Genomic DNA, 16,162 nt, shown 5'->3' on the forward strand with positions numbered 1-16,162 from the left:
CTCAAGAAAAAAAAAAAGAAAAAGAAAGAAAAAAAGTGTGAGGGCATGGAGAGCTCTGTTCTTTATTTCACATATCTACAGATCCCAAATTCACTACTTCCTAATTCTTATTGTTTTAGGTTCATAATAATTCAAGTTTTTGTGGAGCTAGTACCCTGCAGTATCATTTCTTCTAAGTCTTCATTTTTTTGTACTAATTCCCTGCTGAGTTCTTCAAGCACAACTGAAATTGTTCTTGGTGACTTTGTTTTTCACTAAAGGCCCTTGAGTTCATGTTATAGCATTGCGTGTTTGTTCCACATCCATTTTCAGAGTCTGATGCTAGTTTTACTTTACTCTTTGGCAGATGGTTACTTGTTACTTATTTTTGAGACCAGGTCTCAGTATGTAGTCCAGGCTGGCCTGGAACTTGATATGAACACCCTGAGCTATGCCTGTCTTTACCTTGAATGCTGGGATTAAAGGCCTGATTCAGGAGTTGATACCTGTAGAACTCTGACTAGGAATCTGTCACCTTACTATCTTTTTCAGGAGAAAAACTATTAAGGAAAAGTGTCCACATTGGAAAATGAGCCGGCAGTCATGAAAAAAGTTCTGGCTTTCTTTTCAGTTTTCTTTCCAGAAATATTTCCTATTTCCTTCTTATTAAGGCAGAACCTACAGGCCAAATTGTATCAGATTTAACACAGACTTGCCAAAGGGTAGGGAAGGATGCTTCCATAGCTCTAGCTACTCACATTCACTCAACCTATTTCACAGGGCACTGGGGTTAAGCAATGAGGCACTGGGTTAAATAATATGGTCCTGGGGGTTATTGGTTCAGCCCACCATACCTATTCAGGTCTCCCAGCAAATAGGAGACACAGAAAACAAGAAAGGATAACAAGAGGGTATAGTAAAAAGGAGTCAGAGTAGCAAGAAGGAGAAAGTGGAACAAGAAGGCACAGCAACAAGATGAAGAAAGGCAGAAGTGGGAAACAGAAAAAACTCAGGTACCAAAGAAACCAAAGAAGTGAGGAAGAGAAGCCAGGGGAAGATCCTGAAGCAAAAAAGAAGGCAGAATCCCCAGAGAATTCTGGAGGAAGAGAAGATGCCACTGGAGAAAGCCCCTTTCCTTTTAGCAGACTAGCTTCTGCAGAAGTCACTGCCTCAGACTCCTCCTCAACCTCCTTATTCAATAATATTTTCATCTGTTTTATTAACTTTTTAGAAAAGGTCTCATTATATAGCCTGGCTGCCTGGAACTCAGTGTAGAACTTAAGTTGGCCTGGGATTCATGACCCTCCTGTCTCAGCCTCCAGAGTATTGTGAATCCAGGCCTATGCCATCACTCCTGACTTCGTTAAATAAATCTTAGTATCTACTTAGCAGCAAAGTATTCTGTGAGATAATGAAAAAAGATGCTGGAAAAAGACACATTCCAGCCCCTAGTTCTCAATGGTTTCAGGGAAGGAGGAGTTAACCTCTAGAGCTATGCATTTTGGGAAAGTAGGGACCATTATTTACAGTCACTGCTAAACAGTTTTGAACATCCACTAAGCACCAAAGTTATTCAAGTATATGATTAAATGCCAATTGATAACAGAGACACAAAACTTTAGAAACAGGTTTCTAATAGAGATGGGATGACTGTAAAAGAGATGGATTGGGTTTGTCTATAAGTTTCAGGCTAGCCTGGTCTATATAGAAAACTGTAGGTCAGCCAATGGTACATAAGACCCTGCCTCAACAAATCAAATACAAAGGGATTGAAGTGATGTCTCAAAACCTCTGAGGAAGAAGTATTTTCACAAAATCTTAGAACTAGTTAAAATACTCTCACATTAAATTATTGTTACTCTGTGTTTTTGTTGTTGTTGTTTGCTTGTTTTTGTTTTGTTTTGTTTAAGACACTGTCTTGCTATGTAGCTCAGGCTAGTCTTGAACTCACAGCAATCCTGCCTCACTCTCCTGAGTACTGGGATTACAGATATATGCTACTATGTTTGTTTGTCACTCCCACATTAAAGACATTACCAGCCAGGCAGTGGTGGTACATGCCTTTAATCCCAGCACTCAGGAGGCAGATGGGTCTCTGAGTTGGAGGCCAGCCTGGTCTACAGAGTGAGTTGCAGGACAGCGAGAGCTATGCACAGAAACCCTGTCTTAAAAAAAAAAAATAAATAAAGACATTTCCAACATGAAATATGCCTCCTATACATCTTTTCTTAGGAAGTTTAAGGATGTACTCCAGGAAACAAATGAGTAAAAAATTATACTGGTACTTGAGACACTACATTCCATAAAGGAATGAGTTAAGGCAGTCTCAGGACAAGTATAGTAACAAGTAGGCTAAGAAAGCAATGAATTCAGATTAGACTTAAGATCCAAGGAGAATGGAGAATATGAACCCAGGTCAGCAAAGGAGGACACCAAGAAGTCTTAGAGAAAAGAGATATGCAGTAACAGAATACACAACATTAACTCCAAACTTTCAGTGACTTGACAATACAGTAAACGGTGAGTTGAAAAGGATCATCTCTACTGGGAGATGCATGAGCTGTGTGAGCCCTTAGAGAAATGACAGCAACAGGAAGATGGCTCAGTGGTGAAGAGCACTGGCCGTTCTCCCAGGGGACCTAAGTTTGATTCCTAACACCTAAATAGCCGCTTGCAATTATCTGTAAGCCCAGTTTCAGGGAATCCAATGGTCTCCTCTGGACCCCAACAAGCACTAGGCACAATGCACAGACACACGTGAAGGCAAAACACCATACACAAAACAATAATAAAAGAAACAACTGCAATCCTAGCACAGACCTTCTCAAACCTGTTGGTTGCAGAATCCTTTATGATCTCCTAAAAAGTTCACAGACCTAAGTCCAAGGAGATGGGCAGCATGTGAGAGTGCCTGACACTGTGGCGCAAGCCTGACACCCTTGGGTCCATGGAGTGAGGTGGGATCGGTGATAAAACAATGAGACTGCCTTAAAAGCAAGGTGGAAGGAGGGAACTGACATCTGAAAAGCTGTCCCCTGACCTCTACACATGCACGGTGGCAAGCATGTGCTTACCTGACAAAAATCAACAGGATGTCACTTAAAAATGCATTAATAAAAAATAAATAAGCAAGACATTCATTAAAGGGAGGACTTGGTACACTAGAGGAAAGTGTTCTACCAACAGAGACACATCTCTCAATATAAATCTTCAGTGCATTTTGGCTAGAATTAAATGCATTTTAATTTCATAAGGAAATAACTAAAAGAAACTGTATTACTTTTTATATATGTTTTTGGTGTTTTAGGCAGTTTAAATGTTATTCACTTGTCTAGGTAGAATACTAACTTTAAATTACCTTTACTGCTATTCTATTAATATTAAATTTAAGTGCTCTCAATGATCATCTCTGAAGGGGTCCATGATGGCAAGTAAAATACACAATAGGGAAATCTATATCAAAACCAAGCTCTGCCTGCTTCTGCCTCCCAAGTTCTAGGATTAAAGGCGTGAGTCCAGCCCTCTCACTTTCTGTTTTTTGAGACAGTCTCATGTAGCACAGGGTAGCTTCATACTTTCTGTGCAGCTGAGAATGACACATTCCTGATCTTCTTGTCTCTACTTTCTGAATGCTGGGGTTATATTTATGTGTTAGCATATCTAGTGTTACGTAGTGCCAGGGATCAAACCCAGAGCTTCATGCATACTACGCAAGCACTTTAGCTACATTTTTGTTCAGTTTTTGTTTTGTGTGTATTTTTGACCCTGGGGTATTTCTGTATAGCTCTGATTGTCCTGTTAATTTATTAACAGACCAAGCTGTCCTTCTGCCTAAGCCTCCTGTATTCTGGGATTACAGGTACATGTTATCATGCCTGACTCTGGTGAAACTCCAAGCCTTTATTTCTTTATAAAATACTAATTAAAGTTATCAGATCTCACCTCAAATGATTATTGTACTAAGTGAAAAATATAAGGACCTCATCAGAATATTTAATAAGACTTCAGCTAACATTCATGGAGAGAAGTGATTTCCCCATTTCATAAGCCAAGATGCTAGGATTTCACAACAATAAAACACCATACTCTAAGCAAAAACAATGTGAATAAGCTGTATTATATACAATAATGTAAAAGTTATATATCTCTAAATTATATATGTACATAATATACATATCTGCTGTAGTATTAATAAATTCTCTCGGGAAAGATAATGATGAAACAATACTTCTGAAGAGTTTTTGGAATGTATTCTGTGCTTCTATAATCACTTAAAAAATTTTTTATGTATATAGATGTTTTACCTGCATGTATGTCTGTGTATCACATCTATGCCTTGTGCCTGTGGAGGTCACAGCAGATGCCCTGAAACTAATTGTGAACCTCCATGTAGAAGTTGGGAATAGAACCTGTGTCCTCTGGAAGAGCAGGCAGTGCTCTCCAGCCCCTTATGTATAATAGCTCTATACTTACACTTAGAAAGAAAAAAAGAAAAAAAGAAACTAACTCCATTCTCAGCATTCTTTTCTTCTCCCCCTATTTACTCTACAACTATGCTATTCTGTCTTCTATCTCTATCTTGCCAGTCAAGCAAATTGTGTCACAATCTCCTCTGATAATCATGTTGACAGTCATGTTCACTATCCTTGCCTTTCTAGACCTCACAGTATTGAAACTCACAAGTCACAGCTGGACTTGAAATGCTGTTTTCCTCCTTAAGCCCATGACACCACCTACTCTCTGATTTGTCTTCCTGCTAACTCACTGGTGTAACCTGCTGAGACTCTTCTACTTATTCCTTCTACCTCTGCAGCTTGATCTCTTGTTATTCACTCTCTCTAAAGACATCTCTTTCATCTCATAACTGACAATACTATCTCCTAGTCAAGGACTCTTCACCCTTCCTTGAGCATCTTGAACCTAACATTGCCCAGTGATAACTACTCATTCTCTTTACTCCCTGAGGTACTATAATGAGGCAAGGCAGTACAGAGGTTCCTTCATCTTATCTTCTTGCTGAAGCCATTCCATGTTTAACTACAATTTCATCTCCTGGACCGTGAATCCCATGGAAAACAACCCAACTCCATTCTAGGAACCAAATGTCAGGATGTCCTAGCTAACTTATCTTAGCCTTTGTTAAAACTGCCTGTTTGTGAGGGACCCCCTCCAGCTAACTGTTTATCTTAGCTGCCAGTTTTTGAAAAATCCCCTCCAACTAACCACTTAGCTTCTGTTAAATTGCTTGCTACAAGCTGCTTACTTCTTCAAAATGGCCCCCTCTACCTACTGAACAAGGTGCCAGGGTGTAGTTTCAGCCTTTAAAAACCCTATGTACTGGATGGGAGTAGGGATGGTAAGGGGGATAACTCAGATCCCTGAACACTTGGATGTGGTCTCAGTCTGCCGGAATAAAGACTTTCAATTGAGTATACACTGTGTCTAAGTGATCTGAGGGGGCCATCTCTGGTGAGCTCTCTTCAACACTATCCTAAAGGAAATGTTACTATCTATTCAGTTCATTTTCTTTTTCTAAAGACTGACTTTTATTTTATGCATCAGTATGAGTATTTTGCCTACATGTATGTTAAGTGTATTGTGTGCATACCTGGTGCTTGCAGAGGCCAGAAGAGGGCACAGGCCCCCTGGAACCAGAGTTATAGATGGCTGGAAGCCAAACCCAGATCCTCTATAAGAGCAACAAGCGAGCCATCTCTCAACTTTCTCCCTCTCCTCCTCCCCCCATTTTGGATTTATGAGATGGGGTTTCTCTGGCTGTCCTGGAACTCACTCTGTAGACCAAGGTGTCCTTGAACTTAGAGATCTGCCTGCCTCTGTTTCCTGAGTACTAGGACTAAATATGTGTATCACCACCTCCCACCTGGGAATCCCTCAGTTATTAAAATAATAGCCTAAGAGTCAGTAAATCTATAGAGTAGACGCTTCAGATACAGCTGGTTAAAAATACAACTCTGTTTTTTATTGTTTGTAGCCATAAAATCTTGGGCAAGTTAGGACTTTTAAGAAAATTATAAGCCTTAAAATAAGTAAGAACACTCAGTTCTAAGTCAATTGCCCCACAGTTAATTTACAAGGATCACTATTCCTCATTTCAAATTCCCAACAAATAAAATCCTATTGTCAGTTCCCCTGTTTCTGTCTACTTCTCTTCATCTTATTGCCATTGCGTCCTTCATCCAGACCACTCTCACTTTCCTATTGTTAATGCTCCCTCACGATTTCCACTCTGATTCTGTTCTTTCTCTAACAAATCTCCACAATGCAGTCAGCATAAATCTTTAAAACATAAACCAGAAATAATTCCTGCACTCAAGTACTGTAGTTTCTTCCCATTGTACTTAAGTTTCTAATTCAAATTCTTTTCCTTGGTCTTAAAGGTCATAATCTCAATCATATATTATAATATCTGTGGCATTTATAAAATTATTCCACCTTGAACTCCGAAATATTTAAAGTATACCAAGCCAGTTACCTGGCTTGGTGGTGTTGTTGTTTTTGTTAAGAATAAAGTCTTGGCAGGCAGATCTCCATGAGTTCAAGGCCAGCCTGGTCTACAGAGTAAGTGCCAGGACAGGCTCCAAAGCTACACAGAGAAACCCTATCTCAAACAAACAAACAAACAAACAAACAAACAAACAAACAAACAAACAGAAAAACAAAAAACCCAAAAGAATACAGTCTTGGGGCTGGAGGGATGTCTGCTCTTCTAGAAGTCCTGAGTTCAATTCCCAGCAACTACATGGTCTCTCATAGCCATCTATAATGAGACCTGGTGTCCCTTCTCTCATGCAGGCATGCAGGCAGAACACTGTATATATAATAAATAAATATTATAAAAAGTTTTCAGGATTAAAAAATGAATAAAATCTTACAGGGACCTTAAATTTACAGAGATCACCCATTTCTGACGGCTATCATACCTGGCTAAATACCATTTTCTTATGAAAACAGACCACTAGAAAGCAACTGACTTTAATTTTATCCAGGTATTTAAATATGTTTTACATGTGACAGTTTTTTTCTTCAGGAAGACATATAAAATAGGCAAAAATGTATTCAAGAAATACTTGTGGAACCCATGTATGGTGCCTCATTTCTGCAATCCCATTACTTAAGAAGCTGAAACAAGACTGTAAGTTGTAAGCAGGTCTAGGCTACATATCAAACTCCTAAGCCAAAAATAAATAAATAAATAAATAAATGAATGAATAAATAAATAAAGTGTTTTGTTGTTTTTGAGACAAGGTCTCTCTATGTATTCCTGGCTGTCCTAAACTGTTCTGTAGATCAGGCTGGCCTCAAACTCACAGAGATCCTCCTGCCTCTGCTTCCAGAGTGCTAGGAATAAAGACATGCTCCTAAAATATATTTTTTAAAAAATTCTTTACAATTAAAAAGGTCTGTGTCTATGATTAAATGAGTGAATCAAAGACAATGTTTGGAAACTAGGTGTCACTGTCCAACAGTGATCATCAAGACTTCCTTTCTGTTTTATGAACTAATTCCTTAAAAAGACAAGAGCGCCAGCACCTCGGCAAACTTGTTCTATGAATGACAGCCTAGACTCACAGATGACCCCTAGCCCTTATAAGAACCACATGATCATAATCCCTTACATTGTCTTCCCTCTAGCTTTTAACCACAATTGTCAACCAAATTCAAATATACTGTTTTAAATGAAATTGGATTCAATTTCCTCACTAAGATTGTGGCAGACAGTTTTACAAGGAGAGAAGTGACTCATAAATGAAAGAAAGTAAAAGAGAAAAAAGGATCCAGAGAGTCAATTATGGATGAGAAAGTTTTCTATCTGGAAGCTTGACACTCTAAATGTGTACAAGTTTGTAATTCTAACACTTGGGAGGCAGAGGCAATTCAAGGCCAGCCTTGGCTCCATGACTCTATCTCACAAAAACAAAGGAAAGAAAGATATGCACATTGCATAGTTCTTAAGTGGACAAATATAAAATACCTTCAGAGTTCTATCAACCTAAAAATTTTTAAGACAAATAAAAATACTCAAGTAAATGAATGACCAAGACAACTTCTTAAACTGCCAGTGTCCAAGCTAGTGGCACTGCTGTAACCTAGAAATGGGGTATTACCTTTGGGATATCGCCTTTAATACCTGGGGGCAGCCGCAGGATCCAGAAGTTCCTGTTTCTCAACAAGTTCTCCAGATTCTCCAGGCGCCGCTGCAGCAGCCCATACTCCTGCAGCAAGGTCCCCAGCACTGCCCCCTTGCCATCCAGCTGGTTCCCAAGCTCAGTCATTGTCTTTTCACAGCTGGTTAGTTTCTTCTCTGTTGTCCCTGTCCTGCCTTCTAGGTGGAGGAGTCGGCGGCTGTGGACTTCCACCTTCCTCTCTATGGCCTGTACAGCAGCCACCACTGTCCACAGGGAGATGGCTGCAGTCTGCAGGTGTGCCTCATTCACTGCTGGAGGTGTAGGAAGAGGAAGGGGCTGCAGGGATGTAAGGCATTCCGAGTCCCATTCAGAAGTCTACGTGCAATGGAGAGATAGGGCAAGACATTGAGAGTTAGAAGGAATTCTGACTCTAAACCACAACCAGAAAAGAACTTAATTTCCCAGCTGATAATAACTAAAATAGTTTCAGTATAGCTTTACAGTGCCTATGTCAATCTTGTATTCTGAAGCCTGTTGGCATTGGAAGCAAGGGAACTGTTTTGGTGGGTTCAAGAATGGACTGGGAAAGATATCGAATAAATAAATTGGCTTCTTAAGGCCAGCCTGGCTCATTTCTCTAATAAAAGGCCAGGCTGCTGCTTACTCCTCTGGAAAAGGCAAACGTACATACACAAGAATTCTCACCAGGTTTTACTGGCCTTAGTGCTCTCTGACAAATATCTTAAGAATTTATACTCTAGCCCTGTCAATCACTCGGTTTATACACTACAACTATACCAATTGTTAATAATTGAACAGGCAGAGAAAATAATTGAACAATCTAGAGAAAATAGGACAACTATTTTCAAATATTCCAGGGTTATAAAACTGAAGGGAGAACAGGTTTGTTTAATGTTATACTATAAAAATACAAAGAACACACTAGAAAAATACATGGAAATTTTCAGGATGGTAACAATGTTTAATTCTCTGAACCTGAACCTGATAAACCACTCTAGTCACTTCTATTCCCACTTCATGAACTGTCATATTCTCATTTCATCTGATCTCCAATGCATTAATAACAACTCTAGCCCTGTGACAATTCCATTTGCTCCTGGCCTACCACCTGTACATGCTTTGCTTTCTTCCCTCTTCAATCCATTTCACTCATGTCTCTAATACCTCACTTCTTCATCTGACCTCCTACTTTCAATGTGTTGAATCATTCACTTTTTTTTTTTTTTTAATTCTACAAGTAGTCAAGTGAGATCTACAAAAAGAAAATCAAACAACCATGAGAGATGCTGTCAGCATACACCAATTGTCAATGCTCAGTGCCTGGAGGTGCAAAAGGATCACTAGAAAAGGCTGGGCAATCAGCCAGTGAGGTACCATAGTAGATAAAGGCACTTGTAGTCAAGCTTGATTATCTGAGCTCAATTTCTGGGACCCAAATGGTGAAAGAAGAGAATCAACTCCCTCATATTATCCTCTGCAGTGAGGAAACCAAGTCAGGAAGATTGTTGTGAGTTTGAGTTCAGTCTGGGCTACCTTAGTGAGTACCAAGCCGGCAAGGGCTATAATAGCAAGACCTTAATTCCAAGTCTCAATGCAAAAACAAAACAAAACATTGAAAATCCAGCTAAAATATATATTTTCATTCAGTAAATGTGAGGGAAAAAATTGAGATGGTGCACTTTAAGCAACATCTTAGGGGATGGATGCTGCATCTGCTGACCCAGGAAGTACACAGGGAGGACAGAGACTTGTCCAGAAGGGCTACTCTCCAGAGATGACATAGTGTCTTGTTTTAAGAAAACGGCATTTGGGAGGCAGAGACAGGTGGATTATCTGTGAGTTGGAGGCCAGCCTGGTCTACAGAGCTACACAGAGAAACCCTGTCTTGAAAAACCAAAAAAAAAAAAAAGGAAGGAAGGAAGGAAGAAAGGAAGAAAGGAAGGAAGGAAGAAAGAGAGAAAATGGAAGTAAGCCAGGCTATGGTGGTACATGCCTTTAATCCGGCCTGGCTGGGGCTGGAGGCAGATAGATCTCTGTGAGTTCCAGGACAGCCAGGGCTATATAGAGAAATCCTGTCTCTGAAAACAACAACAACAAAAAAAAGGAGATTGAAGAACTGAAGTAATTAGACTTAACTTTTTCTTTACACTTCTTCCCACAACAAATGTATCAGTAACGATACATGCATTTTCTTTCTCAAAGGAGTCTGATTGTATTTATAGCCAGTCCACTTGTACTCTGAATACCAACCAACCCTTTTGCCTTTAAGGTACAAACAAAACAAAACAAAACAAAGGTGCACATGCCTTTGATCCCAGCACCTGCAGAGGCAGGAATACTTCTGTGAGTTTGGGGCCAGCCTGATCTATATATTGGCCAGTTAGGGCTACACAGTGAGATTCTGTCTCAAACAGACTCAATAGTAGTAGTAGTAAATTGTTAGTGAAGTGCTCAATCACAAATGGGGCATCCACACCACTGCTAACCCCCAAGGCTCAGAGACTGTGGAGGAAGAAAGGATACAGATTCTAAGGCCCAAGGTTGGAGTGGAGCGAAACTGTGTTTTGGACACTGCATTCATGAATTCCTATCTACTGTGGCTGCCTGCATAAGATCAAGCTAGTCAACATAATAGCACAGAAGGGAAGAGGAGGTTCATGAGCCCCCCCATAACTGGGGAGCTGTGAACAACTGATGGCATCCGGGGTAGGAAAAGTTCATTTTTAGGGGTGTGGCCCCCAGTAGGTCAACAACATTCCAGTGGATGGCCTAAACTAAGGAGTATATGAGAAGCAAAAATTGGACTCCATGGATCATTTTAAAACCAGACAGAACTGGGCAACCCTGAGAAGGGAAGGAGGAATCTAGGGGTTAGGAGCACCAGTGGGGTGCACATGACTAAAATGCATTCTATTAAATTCTCAAAGAATAAAAATATTTGCAAATCATTTAGATTTATTTGTTTTATGTATATCATGTGCGTGCCTGATGCCCTCTGAGGTCCGATACTCTAGAACTGGAGTTACATATTGCTGTGAGTCACCATGTGAGTGCTGGAACTAAACTCGGGTCCTCTGCAAGAACAGCAAGTGCCCTTAACTACTGGGCCAACTCTCCAGCCCCTAAAAATATTTCTTAAAATTAAAATTAAAAGTATTAGTATCTCCCAATTCTTCCTCAAAACAGACTTGCCCTGGTCAGTAACCATAGCTACTGATACACCATGTGATCAGTGAGGACTTGAAATTTGGTCCGTTAAACTGAGATATGCTGAATATAAAAAACAGTGGTATGAAGACTTAGTATGAAAAGCTATAAAATCTCATCAATAATTTTGTAATATTGATTACTATTGAATATTTGCATACATTAGGCTAAATAACACATATCACTGAAATCAATTTCCTATTTTTACTTTTTTCTTTCTTTTTTAAGACACATAATCTGGTTATTTGGCCAAGGATATCCTAAAATTTGTGATCCTTCTTTCTTAGATTCCCAAATGTGAGCTATGGTTTTACCTCCTAAACATGACTACTTAGAGAATTAAAAGTATGTGCACAGCTTTCAGCATATACTATAGGATACACAATTGTCTCTAATATGTTTTAAATTATTTCTTGGTTTGGGAAAAAAATAAGATCAGGAGTAAGGACGATATTCTCCTCTGTTCTATTCCCCACCCCACCACTCACGTTTCCTTCTTCCTTCTCTTACTTATTTCTCAGCGGACTTGTCTGGCTTCTGACCTACTCAAACGTCTCTCCCGAGCTAACCACAGGCTTCTTAGGTGGCAAACACAAGCAATACTTTCCAGTCTGAACACTGTATTAAACAATCATCCCTTCTTCCTTAATAGCTGTGTGCAAGGACTGTCCGGGTTGCCCTGGTGGTTCTGCCATCTATCCAGTGCACGGCTGGGCCCACTGCAGGCCTGTGGCAAGCAAGGACGCACGACGCCGTCCGTCGTCACGCAGTGTGTTAAGGGCACACCTAGGCTTTTACCTTCGCCCCTCGCAGGTGCCTGACTGTCCTGCTGCAACGACATCTCTCACAGCCATACAGAATGTCTGGAGGATTTAAAAAACACCTCGAGCCCACTTCCCCGTCCTGCAGGCTAACACGAAGGAAGCACCACGACGCGCGTGAGCTAGAAACCTCAGATCCGGGTCCCCCGGTGCTGCAGTCCGCCGTGGCCCTTCAGGGCGGGTGACAGCCGCAGACCCACGCGGGCGATAAGGCCGCGGCCGCCCCCAGCCTCCTTGCTTCCCCCGATACCCAGGTGACAGAGACGCCCGCGCATCGTCGCCCTTACCGGAGCGGCGGTCGCCTCAGCCATGACCCTCCGCTGCCCGATCCGGTCCCGGGAGTCGCCGCCGCACGCAGGCCGGGGTGCTCTGTGCTCTCCGCAAGCGGCGAGAAGCGGTCTGGCGTTGCTCGCACTGACAGAATTCGCGGGGCAATCCGGCTTCCGGCAGCGCAGAGACGCGGAGGATCTGAGTAGCGGGAAGCCTCCGCCACACCAGCTGCAGCCACCTTTCAGCTGGCGCTTTGTGAACAGCGAGTACCGCAAGCGCTGCACCGGCCTAGAGGCGCCCCTCTCCTTCAGTCCTCCTGGGCCAGCGCGCCCCCTGGCGGCTCCAGCATCTGGCGCACCCTTCCAGGGGTCAGCTTCTGGGAAGAGTTTTGGTGAATGAATGCAAACCCCACATACTTAATTGGTTTTCTCATCCACCCAGAACCCCCCCCAAAAAAAATGCTACGTAGTTTAAGGCCGAGAGGGCGGCCTCTGGTCTGGACGCTAGCCCAATCTACTACGAGTGTAGAAATGAGTGAGTTAGATGGGAATGATGAAGTTGTATCATTCATAGAAACTGCAAATCACATTCCACATAGCGTGTATTGGCAAAAATCTGTTCTATTTGGATTACTGCTTCTCTTGGGCTTGGCTGAGAAGTACAATTTTATTAATATTTATTTTTATTTTATGTGTGTGAGTGTTTCCCTATACTTGGGTGTCTGGTGCTCATGGAGGCCAGAAGAGGGTGAAGGATAGATAACTTGTCACTGGAGCTACGGACAGTTGTGAGACATCATGTGGGTTCTGGGAACCAAACCCAGATCCTCTATTGAGCCATCTCATCAGCCCTGAAGAGCGAACTTTTTGAAGCCAACAAAAATAAAGCTTGTGGTTATATCTACTGGATCTGAAACTTGTATGTTTAACAGACTGTGGGGTAGAAGAATAACCATACAACCATAACTTTCCAGCACACCTATCCTTTCAAACATGTATGAATCAAGAAGTCTTCTCAAACCTGTATTTCAGTAAATGAATCCAATCAATGTTTTTTAACAGCATAAATGTCTATAATTCCCCAAAGTATGAGAATCACCCTGTTGGATCACTTCTGCTTGAGCATACCTGTGTTACTTAGTGTGCATACAAGGTAAGGTTCCTTATATGTAATTTGAACATGAACTGTGGTCAGATGGTGCATAATTGAGTTAAAGTCACCATTCTCTGAAGCAGAACATCACCATAACAGAATGAACTTCCAGAAGACAAATACGATGAAGACTGACCTCAGGAAAATTATTTAATGATTTTATTATTAAAAGTAATAATTTAAAATTTTGGACTTTAAGGTTAAGAACAAATCCTGATATAGTGCTATTTTCCTAAAATGATAGATTATTGAATCTACTCCGAAAAGAAAAAGGGAAGGCTAAAGACATAATAAGACAAAAGGTAAATTATTGAATCTATTCTGAAAAAAAGGGGGGATACAGATATAAAACAAAAGGGTATGTTATTGAGTCTACTCTTAAAAGAAAACAATTGAGGATATAGATATAAGACAAAAAGGTTATTGAATCTACTTTTAAAAAAGGAACTACTAGTTTTAAATATTTTACATTGGATTGGACCTTTCTATATTCTATACAAATCTTGTATATTAATACAAAGTTGAAATTAATTTTTTAGAACATGATGTACATACTTTTCTAACATTGTTCTAGGTATTGAACCTATATAGCTCATTTAACAATGTAATTTAAATTTCTAGTTCTTGAAAGTTATTATTACCAACTGTTTAGGATAATAAGGAAATGCAGGTTAGTAATTAGTCAACTACTACAATTAAATTTGTAGTCATATTAGGTATGTATGTTTTCAAGGTCAAAAGAAATATAATTTGGATAGATGGTCATCTTAAAACACTTCAGAGATCTATAGAATATGGCATTTAAGATGTTTTAATAACAATTATTTTTAATGACAATGCAACATGTCTGCTCTATTTCAGAGAAGATGACTGGCTTCGAAGAAACTCCACATGGAGTTTAATTTCTTTGTGGCAAGAAAGTGCCCTCGCCTTGACTGCTGACAGTATGCTATCCAAATTGGACAAGCAGGACATAAAAAGAGTGACTCCTAACCTTGCCAAGACAAGGCAGGACTGTCCTTCAAAAATTTTGCATCACAGAAAAGTCTGTCGAATATCTAGGCAATGCATATATGTACATGCCACTATTCCATGCCAAACAGGTACATGTGCACACTGACATAACTATTCAGGGGCTATTTTATTTCTCTATTTACTGGCTCCAAGCTGCACGCTTTTCCTTTATGCTCCTTTAGCCAAATATCTACCACAGTAGGAAATAATTTGAAGTTAATTGTCTGGGGATACCGGCTGTCTTCCATTCCCACTCCCTTTCACACTTGTCTGTCAATGTCTTGCCCTCTTGCTGTGTTTCCATTTTTCCCATGTCCCTTTTCTGTGCCTTCCTTCCCCTCTCTCCTGCTTGATCTCATTACAGAGAAAAGTGGCTGTGGCCATGAGAGGCTCCGGTGCTTACCGAACTGCTCCTCCTGCCTGCAGGGGGCGCTGTGAAGCGCAGCAACCGCCGCGTTCCACCCGCGCTGGGGGTGGCGCTGGGTTCGGGGAGAGTCGGAGTTGTGGCCTGGGCCCGGGTAGGAGCTGGTGCCCGCCTCATCGCAGGGGAGCGTGGGCGTTGCCAAGGCTCGGGTTAGGCGTGTCCGCGCTGGCCATGGCCGGACGCGCTCGGGTAAGGTCCCCGCGCCGAGCAGGTTTAGGGCCGGGGCGGGACCGAGGGCTGCGCGTGCGGCTGCGTGGGGACCCCAACAAAGCCGGGTCTGCGCCACCACCAGCAGCGACTTCACAATCTTCTCTCACTAGCAGAGCAAACAAACGCCTTCCGGGTTTGGGTACCCAAAGGTTTGCAGTGGTATCCTGCAGGTTTACGATGCCATTAATTTAGCCGCAGACTGGTGTTCATTGCTTTCACGTTGTGTGTGAGGGAAGGACTTCATGCTAGGAGGGTAGAAAAGGACATAAAATCTGCACGGATCACGCGCTGTTTGATTATTTCGTGTTTTATTTAAATCAGGGTGTGGAGGGAATGGCTGCTTTTTTGTTTTGTTTTGTTTCTTATTAATCTGTCCTAACTGCTCTGTTAAGCATTTCTTCATTATTAAGTAGTGCGGATATAATTAATTTTAAAACACTGTACTTTCTTAACGAATGTACAGTTTTTCAGGGTTATATACAAAAGATAGGCAGCACATTTATAAATAGAATTTTGGTAAATGGGAGATGGGACATTCCTGTAGATGGAAAAAATAAACAAAATATTCTTCCATAAATCCTTTTCAGTTTCATGAAATGACAGTTGTGAATTTATTAAAATAGATAATAAAGCTCAGCTGCAAAAATACAATAGTTCTTTCTAATTCACAGGATATGTTCTCTAATTCCCAGTGGAAGCCTAAAATGGAATACAGTTGGAGTTCTAATGTAATACCTACTGTATACTATTGCTGTAGAACTCTTGCAGCTTCAATTATTAAGGCAAAACTGACATGAAGTTTTTGGTGTTATCATCTTCACAATTTCACAGGTTGCTACAAAATTTAGCGACTTTAGCATAGAAATTTTTTTTAAAGTGGGAAACTTTCACTTTTTTCCTGAAGGAAACACTTTGAA

The 16,162-nt window shown here is 40.9% G+C and overlaps 1 protein-coding gene across 1 annotated transcript in view; it reads right to left on the reverse strand.

Annotated features, from left to right (window-relative positions):
* Window positions 1-12,636, reverse strand: part of LOC127235495 (zinc finger protein 398) — a 28,897-nt gene extending 16,261 nt beyond the window's left edge. The window contains exons 1-2 of the mRNA XM_051202813.1: window positions 12,463-12,636; window positions 8,106-8,501 (exon numbers count right to left, since the gene is read on the reverse strand). Coding sequence (XP_051058770.1) covers window positions 8,106-8,501; window positions 12,463-12,486 — 420 coding nt within the window. The 5' untranslated portion in view covers window positions 12,487-12,636. The remainder of the gene's footprint in view (window positions 1-8,105; window positions 8,502-12,462) is intronic.
* Between the last annotated feature and the right edge of the window lie 3,526 nt (window positions 12,637-16,162).

Source organism: Phodopus roborovskii, unplaced genomic scaffold (genome assembly GCF_943737965.1).
Source record: "Phodopus roborovskii unplaced genomic scaffold, PHOROB, whole genome shotgun sequence".
Taxonomy (NCBI): domain Eukaryota; kingdom Metazoa; phylum Chordata; class Mammalia; order Rodentia; family Cricetidae; genus Phodopus; species Phodopus roborovskii.